General features: G+C 41.8%; 1 protein-coding gene across 2 annotated transcripts in view; it reads left to right on the top strand.

Moving 5' to 3' along the window:
- DICER1 (dicer 1, ribonuclease III) overlaps window positions 1-11652 on the top strand; it is a 254492-nt gene that overhangs the window by 4731 nt on the left and 238109 nt on the right. For both annotated transcript variants that reach the window (XM_078785971.1, XM_078785966.1), the window contains exons 2-4: window positions 1226-1437; window positions 2289-2439; window positions 2623-2753. In XM_078785971.1, the coding sequence (XP_078642097.1) occupies window positions 1285-1437; window positions 2289-2439; window positions 2623-2753 (435 nt within the window). In that variant the 5' untranslated portion in view covers window positions 1226-1284. The remainder of the gene's footprint in view (window positions 1-1225; window positions 1438-2288; window positions 2440-2622; window positions 2754-11652) is intronic.

The raw sequence follows: 11652 nt of genomic DNA, 5'->3' as shown, positions 1-11652 counted from the left end.
GCATCGTTACTCACGCGCTCGAATCGCGTAATTCCAAAAAATGGTATAAATGACAGGCGCACTACTCCAAAAATGCACAAACACAACACACATACAATGCAAGCTTACCGTACTGGAACTGGAATGTACGCCATTACCAGTCTGGTGATCTCACACACCAGAAAATGGGAGTATGTTTTTATTTTCCAATTTATATCGTATGTTTTTTAAAAGTAGCAATAAATTATATACATAATCTTTATTTAAACATATCGCAATGTGTACACTTTAAATAAATAAATAAATAAATATATATATATATATATATATATATATATATATATATATATATATATATATATATATATATATCTCTCTCTTTGTCATTATGGGCCCCTTCTGATTATGGGCCTCGTACCGAGGCGCCATTTGAGCCATTGCAAACCCGCCCCCAGGTGGGTATTCCCATCAATCATTCCTCACTCATGTTTGTCAATCAATCCGAATTGAAAGGAACGCAATGACATGTCGGGGTTACCGTGCGTGACTCAATGGGTAAAAACGGACAACCGAGACCGCTTGTATTTACATAGTTTTACATAATTTTGAAAGCTCTAAACGTTCCCCGATACGTATAATATAGATCTACTGGTATATGTATGACAATTGGAATATAATTGAAATTCAGCATTGATTGTTTTGAATCCCTTCACTCTTTCATTCCTCTTTTTTTCCCGCCTCTGGAGCAAACTCCCACATTCTCTTCAATTCCACTACTCCCTCCAGGTCTTCAAAACAGCTTTTAACCACCGTCTCCTGTCTTCCCCCCTCCAAAACCTTGATCTTTTTACCCCCATTAATCCACCCCAAATCCACCTCCTTCAAATTTCGTTTTCTTTCCTGAAATTGATCTTTATGATATTTCATTTGAGCAAAACTCCATAAATAGATATTTTGTGAACATGTATAAAAGTGAATTTTGAACAATTTTATTTGCATGATTGTGGACGTTGTTCTGAGAGAAAGTGTTGAACTTGATCGGCAACAGGATAGTTCAGTGTCGACGAAATTATAGATCCAAATTTTACCACCCTCTTGAAATGAGATTTTTGTTTTTTAATTTGCTCACCCTTTTTATAGATATTTAACAAAACTAGAGTTGAAAAGAGTTTATGTTTAAAAAGGAACGATTTAATCAACCCTCTTTAATATATTTTTCCGCTTTGGCCTGCGGTATGCATTGCAGCCAAGGGATGTGCACAGTTGCATGAATGAGAAGCAGGTCGACTACAGGAGCTTTAAAGCATGTTGGCATCACGGGGACAAGAGCTCAAGTGTGCGGTAAATATGGCTGCCACACAGCTCCTGGCTCCAACCTCCACACTTGGACCTTTGCTTGGCCTTCCTTGGCAGCAAGATACCATATACGACAACATCTTCACACCACGAAAGTACCAGGTATTTCTTGCAAACCAAAGCAATTTCAGATGTACTTTGTCTTTGTGTACTGTTACGTCAACACAGGCAAGGGCTGGAGGCGTTGTGATTTTGGGATGTCCGTGCAGCTGTGTATTAACGACTTTTTTGTTATTTGGACGATAACTTGTGAACGGTGAATCATTTTAGAGATTTCAGCCAAACGACGCAAGTATGGACTGTAATATAAAAATGGACTGATTCCATTTTGGGTCCCAAAGGTCAAAGGTCGTGTGCCCTTTGAAAATCGGACCCATGACTCGAGTTAGAAGTAAATGATGTTGTCTCTTGTACTTATCTTTGTTTTCTCTTTTGCTCTCGGTCTCACATGACATTTAATTTTTCTTGTTGGCTTTATGATGGGTTGACATCTAATGCGGTGGGAGGCATAATCCATCAACACATTCTTGTCAAATTCTATTTGTAGTATGCCCAGTACCAATCTTATCCTGACCCATTTGGGTTAGTACCTCTGACTAAAAACTGTTGGCCTGACGTTTTGCAAGGCACATCGTTGCGTCATAAAGTAAAGCCATCGTTTTGAAGGAGGTGTTAAGCCAGTTATTCTGTCTTCTCGCGCTGATGGATGTTAGACTGCATGGCACATTTTGAAAATAGTAGGTCATTGTGTGCATTTACCCAGGCCAAGTTCCAAATTCCTACCCTAATTACTGAGCTAGGCAGAACAAGAGCCCGTTGTTTTGGCAGAAATGTTCCAATGTAGGAGTATGGTATTTGAGTGAATAGGATATCTATTTCTTCCCCTTCAAGTGTTTATTTGACCGAAAGCCTAAATAGTTGTTTGATTGGTTGAGAAATGCATTGTTGTTCAGGTGGAGCTCTTGGAGGCTGCATTGGAGCGCAACACAGTCGTGTGTCTGAACACTGGAGCTGGGAAGACCTTCATCGCAGTTCTACTCATCAAGGAACTTGCCCATCAAATCAGATCTGGAGAAAAGCACACTTTCCTCCTGGTAGATGCAGGTAAACCATTGGTACCTTTCTTATACGTTGGTCTCAACCTCCGACCAAATTTGATGCCCTTACCTCTTTTTGTTGTTTCAGACTTTGCTGTGATGGGTGTGACAAGGCTATGCCTTTGGTGTTTATTGCATTTGCCACGTTTGATGAATATGTGACACCTGGCCTGCGATACCTCTTTTTCAGAGTCTGCATTGAGGCATCATGCGTCTGCTATCCGCACGCACTCTGACCTAACGGTAGCTGAGGTTGTACATGAAGTCGATTTCCCAAGCCGGAGCAGTGACAGCTGCAGGCGGTTCTTGAAGGACCATCAGGTACCTGCAAATGTTCTGACTATTTTGCAATAAACTACAATCACAGGTAGTATATATATTTGAAACCCGCTGAGCTACGATTACATGTTGGAATGTAGCTGTGATGCATTTGAGGCTGATTTGGAGAAAGTGCCGAAAATAAAAGCTTTTCTACTTAACTGTTTGGTGAAGATTAAAAAGTACAACACTGATAACTTTCACTCACAAAAACTCAGAATTACAACATCTGTAAAATATATTTTAGCTCACCTGGAACGTACTTCTTGGGGGAGCTTATGTGATGGTGCATCATCCGTCAGTCCGTAAACACTTGCAACCTCTTCTCCGAAACTGCTGATGGGATTGTGACCGAACTTGGCTGAAATGATAGTTGGTATGTTTCAACTGAAGTTTGTTCACCACATCAAAAAAAAATGGAGACGAAGGGGTCAAAGTGGATCCAGGTGTGACGCCCCAAAATAGGTATTTGCTTTCTTCGCTGAAACTACACACACAATTTCGGTGAAATTTGAATACAGCCTTCATCACCCGTGATGTACCAAAGGATGTTCATGGCATAAAAAAGAATTAAGGTTTAAGAGGTCTGTGGGGGGTCATATTTTTTACTTTACCTTCTTTATGCATAAATGTACCACCATTAAGCAAACAATGCACCCATTGAATACAAACACAACAACATGCATTTTAAGGCCATTTTCCCTGCTAGAGCAGGGGTTAGCCTTGCGGTCCGCATGACAATCTTCTCCATTTTGCCCTATTTTCTGCATCTCTCCTTGTTTAACCCCCTTGCCCGCATTTCTTCTTCCACCATCTTTAGCCAAGTCTTTCTCGGTCTTCCCCGTCCTCTACTTCCTTCTACATTCATTTCCATCACTCTTCTCAACCAGTCACTTTCATCCTTTCTCAACACATGACCAAACCATCTCAACCTGTTCCTCTTCACAGCATCAATCACAGGCTCTATTCTCATCATTTTTCGCAATTCATCATTTGTCTTCCTCTCTCTCAACGATACTCCGCACATCCATCGAACCATTCGCATTTCCACCCTTTCCAACCTTCGTTGCTGCTCTACGTTCATTACCAATGTCTCGCTCCCATAAATCATAACACTTCTCACACATGCAGCATACACCTTTCCCTTCAGCTTCAACGACACTCCCCTCCGTGTCAGCACGCCACTCAGTTCCCGAAACCTCTTCCATGCACATCTCACTCGAGCAACCGTTGCCGTGTCTGATCCACCTTCTCCATTCAGCATGTCTCCGAGGTAGCAAAATGTTTTCACACCTTCCAGCTTCACGCCGTCTCCAAGATCCAACTCAACATTTCCTCCATCTGCAGCTCCCTCTGTGCACACCTTACATTTGAATGTAGCTGCCACACTGGTTAATGACCCTCTCAGACCACTACATTTTTGATGAACCCACTTGGCGCACATTGTACATTGAATGGAGTTCACTCCGCCACCCTTCCTGCACACAGCACATGGCCACTTCCCAGTTCTTTCCACCTCACCACATGCTTTACCACTTGCCATCACCTTCGTCTTTCCTATATTCACCTTCAGACCTTTTGTCTCCATTGAATGTTCCCTAATATTTTATTTAAATTAAAATATATAGTTTTTTTGTGCTGCCATCTCTGCTCCTCTATTTGCTATGTGACATTTCTCATCTCCTTCACATAATTGAATGTTTAGTCATTCCAATTTAATATTCATACAGTGCATTCAGAAAGTATTCAGACCCCTTCACTTTTTTTACATTTTGTTATGTTGCAGCCTTGTGCTGAAATCGTTTAAATTCATTTTTCCCCTCATCAATCTACACTCAATACCCCATAATGACAAAGAGAAAACAGGATTTTAGAAAGTTTTGCAAATTTATTAAAAAGAAAAAACTGAAATATCACATTGACATAAGTATTCATACCCTTTGCTATGACACTTGAAATTTTGCTGAGGTGCCTCCCATTTCTCTTGATCATCTTTGAGATGTTTCTACACCTTGATTGGAGTCCACCTATGGTAAATTCAATTGATTGGACATGATTTGGAAAGGCCCACACCTGTCTATATAAGGTCTCACAGCTGACAATGCATATCAGAGCAAAAACCAAGCCATGAGGTCGAAGGAACTGCCTGCAGAGCTCAGAGACAGGATTGTGTCGCACAGATCTGGGGAAGCCCACAAAAAATTTTCTGCTGCATTGAAGGTTCCCAAGAGCACAGTGGCCTCCATAATTCTTAAATGGAAGAAGGTTGGAAGAACCAGGACTCTTCCTAGAGCTGGCCGCCCGGCCAAACTGAGCAATCGGAGGAGAAGAGCCTTGGTAAGAGAGGTGACCAAGAACCCGATGGTCACTCTGGCTGAGCGCCAGAGATCCTGTGTGGAGATGGGAGAAACTTCCAGAACTGCAACACTCCACCGATCTGGGCTTTATGGCAGAGTGGCCAGACGGAAGCCTCTCCTCAGTGAAAGACACATGAAAGCCCGCTTGGGGTTTGCATAAAAGCACCGAAAGGACTCTCAGACTGTGAGAAACAAGATTCTGTGTGAGAAACAAGAGGAGTTGCCCCCCAAAATAGGTATTTTTTTTGGTTGTTTGTTTAAAGACATGATTATGTTATGATCATTCTACATGCTGCCCTGTCTTCTTGCAACCATTGAAATGGGTTTAAAATACCTTTGGTCAGTGCGGTATACTGTTTATTCTACCAGGTGAGCACCAGGGGTATTGCCCCTATGTTTGTTACTGCAATAACTTAAGAACGGCTCAAGGGATCTTAGTCAAACTTGGTACAAGCATGTCTCTTGATGTAAATAAAGATGAACTGATTACATTATGGAGTCGAGAGGTCAAAAGTGAGGGGTTAGGTAAAAATTATGTTACCGAGCTAACCTGTGAACCAGTGATGGGGTTTTGACCAAACTTGGTATAATTATATATTATGATGCAAAGATGAACTGATTAGATTTTGACATCAATCGTCAGAGGTTATGTCAGGTATAAATGTGTTACTTGAGATTAGCTTAAGGGATTAAAATCTGATTTGTTTCAAGTATGTGTAATGATGTAATAATAATAATATGGGCGGAAGCATATCGGTCGATGTCACGGCTTCGAAGATTACCGTTCTAGGTAAGATGTACATCGCTTAGTTTTAAATGTGAGAATATTGCAAAATACAAATAGAAAATATCATACACATGATATAGAATACATACTTTTCCTTCAGGGTGCATGTTCTCAAGAGCTGGAAGAATAGCTTGGAGGTATGTGCACTCACCTTTGACCCGTCTCACCTGGGTTTGAACGTCGACCCAGCTCTAAGCTGTTACACTGGTGTTTCACAGGCAGGGCAAGGAATTGATGTGGGCTCGTTCACCGGAAGGACGTTAAGCCAGAGGACCCGTCTGCCAGCACTGGTCGTCAGTTAGCTCTTTCACGAGCCTCGATTCAGTATACAAAAAAAGAAAGAAAAAAAAAGTAGATGTTGAAGGTCCAAGTTCCAAATTCCAGCCTAAATAAAGCTGCAGGTCACAAGTGGTCTTGTCTTGTCACAAGTGGTCTTGTCTTGTCACAAGTGGTCTTTTCACTAAATATATCCTTCAGGTTATGCTGCTAGATATCTCAGTGTGGTTGTTGTCTGGACTTGGTATAATTATTATATATTTGTTATATTTGTTGTTAATTATATATTTGTTCATGTTAATTATATATTTGTTGTCTGGACAACAACCCCTGCACCATAAAACATTTCCCATTTCCTGATCGATCATACGTGACGCTAACGATCACAGACCAATGCTTTCTGGAAGAGAAAATCCAGGTAGTTTGTATGTTGTGTCTTGTGTGTCGAAATGAGGTGCTTGTGTGGATCATCGACAGCTAACCACGTTTCTACAGTGACGTTCTTATGTTTCTTTGCATGTTATACCTTTTATTTATCATGTTATTTTGTTGGTCAGATTATAGCTCGGTCAAGATTCAAACTCGTGACATTTCGTTGGAAGTTTTATTACAATTATTGCAGCGTTTTCTATTTGTTCATTGTTAAGATTTAGAGGACTAGGGCATGCCCGTACTATATCTATATCTAAAATTATATCCCCCCCCTCTATTTACATGAAATGGTTTGGTCCAAAGCGAACGGCTTGCGAGTACGGTGACAATCCCCCCCCTCTATTTACATGAAATGGTTTGGTCCAAAGCGAACGGCTTGCGGAGTTTGGTAAAGAAATCGCCATAGTATGCACAAACGCGCAGGAAAGCGAAAGAATCGCAAATTAGTTTTAATTAGTTTTAAAACATAGTTTAACGCCAACATAGCGGCAACATAGTTTGCCAACGTGAAATAAATGAATACGCTCTCAAATGTGCCGTCCGAGGCAGAGTCTGTTCGCCACGTTCGGCACACGTGATAGCTCGCTGCTCTCTGATTGGTTGAATCGTTTTTTGGACATAGCTCGGTAACTACTTCTCCGATTAATATGAAACCTTGAAAAGGCACATCCTCGGGTCCCCAGCAATATACCTGGCAAGTTTAAAGTATATCGGACCCGTGGTTGTCGAGAAACAGCGGTCACAGACATACAGACATACAGAGATTACTGGAATTATAGATAGATGTGAAATGCTTTAAAATGGTAGTTAATTCATCTTTCCACAATCCAGTTGTTTTACCAACCGATGGTTATTAATAATTGTATTGCCACAGACATATCCACATGCCCATAGTAATGAAGAATAGACAAATGTGGAAAAGGTTTTAATGGGGAAAGTTGAAGAAAGCTTTTTACGGCGTAGCCCATAGGGCAAAGCCATCGAGAACAGCGTTTGTCTGTCTGTATGTCCCTTCAAACGTACACCAATCAGCGCTGAGGATCTGGTCACATGATAGGGGTGATGTCTGATGGTATTAACGCGGTACGGCGGCTGACTCCGCACACCGCCATGTTGATTCCAATTTCGTTCAGGCCGAACATATCGTTGAACCTGTCGTGTATCATAATCGCCATGCTCTACCTTTTCGTTTTTAATTCAGTGTGAAACAAACAAACCGATTGTTAAAATGACCATCAAATATCGAAAGCATAGGTGTTATGGGTCTTCCAACGACAGCACTAATAGACCTCAGGCTTCATGCCATCATGCCTGACCTTCAGGCCACTTCAGACAAATTAGCCCAGGTTTCTTAATTCAGTAATATTGTTTTCGTAATAATAACAATAATAGCGTTCATACTAATAATATAGTAAATATAATCGTAACACTGCAATCCCTTTGTCGTTATTGCAAAGTTTCTAGATTGAAACGCTGTATGGTTGGTTCATTGTTTACTCAAAACATAGAATAAACCAGTGTCTCAATGCCAAAAAAAATAATTAATACTTACATTATTTGCTAACTGAAGGTGGGAGGTGGGTAAGGTGAAGGTGGGAGTGCATCAGGGGTTGGTACTAAGTCCACTACTATTTGTAGCTGTGATGGAGGTGCTGGCTCGGAACGTAAAGGAGGGTTTACCGTGGGAGTTGTTGTATGCAGATGATCTGGTGTTGATTGCAGAAAGTATGGATAGACTGAAGGAGAAGATGAACAAGTGGAAGGAATGTATGGAGACGAAAGGTCTGAAGGTGAATATCGGAAAAACAAAGGTGATGGCAAGTGGTAAAGCATGTGGTGAGGTGGAAAGAACTGGGAAGTGGCCATGTGCTATGTGCAGGAATGGTGTCGGAGTGAACTCAATTCAATGCACAATGTGCGCTGAGTGGGTTTATCAAAAATGTAGTGGTTTGAGAGGGGCATTAACCAGTGTGGCAGCTACATTCAAGTGTAAGGTGTGCACAGAGGGAGCTGCAGATGGAGGAAATGTTGAGTTGGATCTTGGAGACGGCGTGAAGCTGGAAGGTGTGAAAACATTTTGTTACCTAGGAGACATGCTGAATGGAGAAGGTGGATCAGATTCGGCAACGGTTGCTAGAGTGAGATGTGCATGGAAGAAGTGTCGGGAACTGAGTGGCGTGCTGACGAGGAAGGGAGTATCGTTGAAGCTGAACGGAAAGGTGTATGCTGCATGTGTGAGAAGTGTTATTATTTATGGGAGCGAGACATGGGTAATGAACGTAGAGCAGCAAAGAAGGCTGGAAAGGGTGGAAATGCGAATATTTCGGTGGATGTGTGGAGTATCGTTGAGAGAGAGGAAGCCAAATGATGAATTGCGAAGGATGATGGGAATAGAGCCTGTGATGGATGCTGTGAAGAGAAACAGTTTGAGATGGTTTGGTCATGTGTTGAGGAAGGATGAAAGTGACTGGTTGAGAAGTGTGATGGAAATGAATGTGGAAGGAAGTAGAGGACAGGGAAGACCGAGAAAGACTTGGCTAAAGATGGTGGAAGAAGAAATGTGGGCTAGGGGGTTAACAAGGGGAGATGCAGAAAATAGGGCAAAATGGAGAAGATAGTCATGGGGACCACAAGGCTAACCCCCGCTCTTGCAGGGAAAATGGCCTTTAAAATGCCTGTTGTTGTTGTTTTTGTATTATTTGCTAACTGGTATCCCCACCCACGTCATATACTATCATCTTCAACTAAAGTATCCAACAAGCCCGGCTATACCACTGTTAGATTTTTGGTCTTGTTTTTTATACTTTCGCCACCGATGGTGGAAGGAGGTTATGCTTTCTCTCCTGTCTGTTTGTCTGTGAGGGGCATATTTCAAAAAGTTGTGGATGGATTCGGATGAAACTTAGTGGACAAGTAGCCTGGTGTTGGCTTAACGGTTAGGTTGCTGGCTTGGGATCCTAGGGTCCTGAGTTTGAATCCCGGTCAATTGTTGAATTAACGCCAGGGGGGTTGTCTTAGTCTGTCATCCTTCTGAGGTCGACAAATGGAGTACCAGCTCACTTGTAATTGGGGCACTGCATCAGCGGCACAAACGCACTTCCAGAGAAATGATACAACCAGCAGCCATAGGCTGCATACGAAACAACGACAGTGGACAGGTTGGTTGTGTGACAAGGACGAATTTGTTATATTTTGGTGAAGATCCGGATATTATATATATCTATATATATATATATAAAAGAAAGTTTTTGTTTGTTTGTTTGTTTGTTTGTCTGCATGCGCTAATCTCCTGAACGGTGAAAGATAGGAGGAAAGCTCGAGAAACAAAAAATGTTGGGACGGGCTCCGGGAAGGTTAAAGGCTAGGTGGCGAGGCCGGTCAAGGCCCACCTCGGCCGGGCTGGGCCCATTTCGCAATTAAAAGCTTAGCTGAATTATAGTAGTCGATCTTCTACGACCGTGAGTAAAAGCTGAACTTTCGTAGTAAATTCATTCAAAAAGAACCCGGGCAACGCCGGGTGTGCAGCCTCCTTCTAATGGTGGACTCGTGCACTTTGACATCAACAGTGGCAAGAGCTACCTGTTGGTCCCGTGATGGCATTCTGGGGTTCCTAGAGACTTCTTTCAGCATCTTGCGGTCTGCTCTTGGGGTGAACTTGCTGGGGCGGCCTGGCCTGAACAAGTTGGCAGTTGTTTGGAATCTTCTCCACTTGTAGATGATCTTCCGGACAGTCGAATGATTTATTTCAAATTGTTTGGAGATCTATTTAAATCCCTTCCCAGACTCGTAGGCATCTATAACCTTCTTTCTGAAGGCCTCATAGAGCTCTTTTGAACTAGGCATGGTGACGCCACACACTTCAACAACAAAAAGCAAACCAAACTAAATGTCTGAGGTTCAAATAAGACAGGTTCCTCCAGGATCCTCTCTAACGATGTTCTAATCATTTGCACCTGAGCTGGTGCACCTGATTCTAATTTTAGGTATTTTAAGTAGTGATAAATGTAGGGGTGTACTTACTTTTTCCACCTGCGAAATTTGCATTTATGTTTATTTAAATTATACAATGGAATACAAAATGTAAATGTTTCATAATATTTGTTATATTATATCATCTTTATCTATCAATTTTGTTGAAATGAAGATCAAATAGCTGTATGTTGAAATATGTTGAAAAAGACAAAACTTTACATGGGGTGTACTTACTTTTTCACGTGACTGTACGTCTACACCGTTGCACGTAGAATCGCCAAACTTTACACACATGTTTGTCTTGCCCTGAAATAGACTGTGCCCAATTGATGACGTCATCGGTCACGTGGTTCGGCCGCCATCTTGGAAAAAACCGAAAAAATTTGCACCTCTATATCTCCAAAAGTGCTGAATATAAAAAATTGACATGGCTCATTGTATAGAACTCTCCATGGGGAATAAAATATGTTAATGATGATGTCATAAGTGCCTCCATTATGACGTCATAATTCGACAAGTACAAAACTTAATCCGATCAAGATGAAATTTCTTGAGCATCATCAAGGAATAAATTAGTTAAAAAAACAAATAATGACGTCATCGGTCACGTGGTTCGGCCGCCATATTTGTCCAAAATGGCCGATAAAAAAGTACATTCCGGCAAGTCCTCGGTCTCTGACCGATTTTTCATTTGTTTGTTTGTTTGTCTGCACACGCCAATCTCCTGAACGGTGAAAGATAGAAGGAAACCTCTGAAACAAAAAATGTCGGGACGGGCCCCGGGAAGGTTTTAGGCAAGGTGGCGAGGCCGGTCGAGGCCGCCTCGGCCGGGCTGGGCCCATTTCACAATTAAAAGCTGAGCTGAATTATAGTAGTCAATCTTCTCCGGCTGCGAGTAAAAGCTGAATTATAGTAGTAAATTCATTCACAAAGAACCCGGGCAATGCCGGGTGCATTCAGCTAGTTATCAATAAACGACTACTGCAGGCAACAATTACAGGATCACACAAAACGGTACTAATTTCTGGCACTGCAATACAGCCAATTAAAGAGTCCTTCCCATTTGTTTTGCAGCGAC

The sequence above is a fragment of the Myxine glutinosa genome, chromosome 1, assembly GCF_964187855.1.
Source record: "Myxine glutinosa chromosome 1, kmMyxGlut1.1, whole genome shotgun sequence".
Classification (NCBI taxonomy): domain Eukaryota; kingdom Metazoa; phylum Chordata; class Myxini; order Myxiniformes; family Myxinidae; genus Myxine; species Myxine glutinosa.
This window is presented reverse-complemented; position numbering and strand designations above follow the sequence as displayed.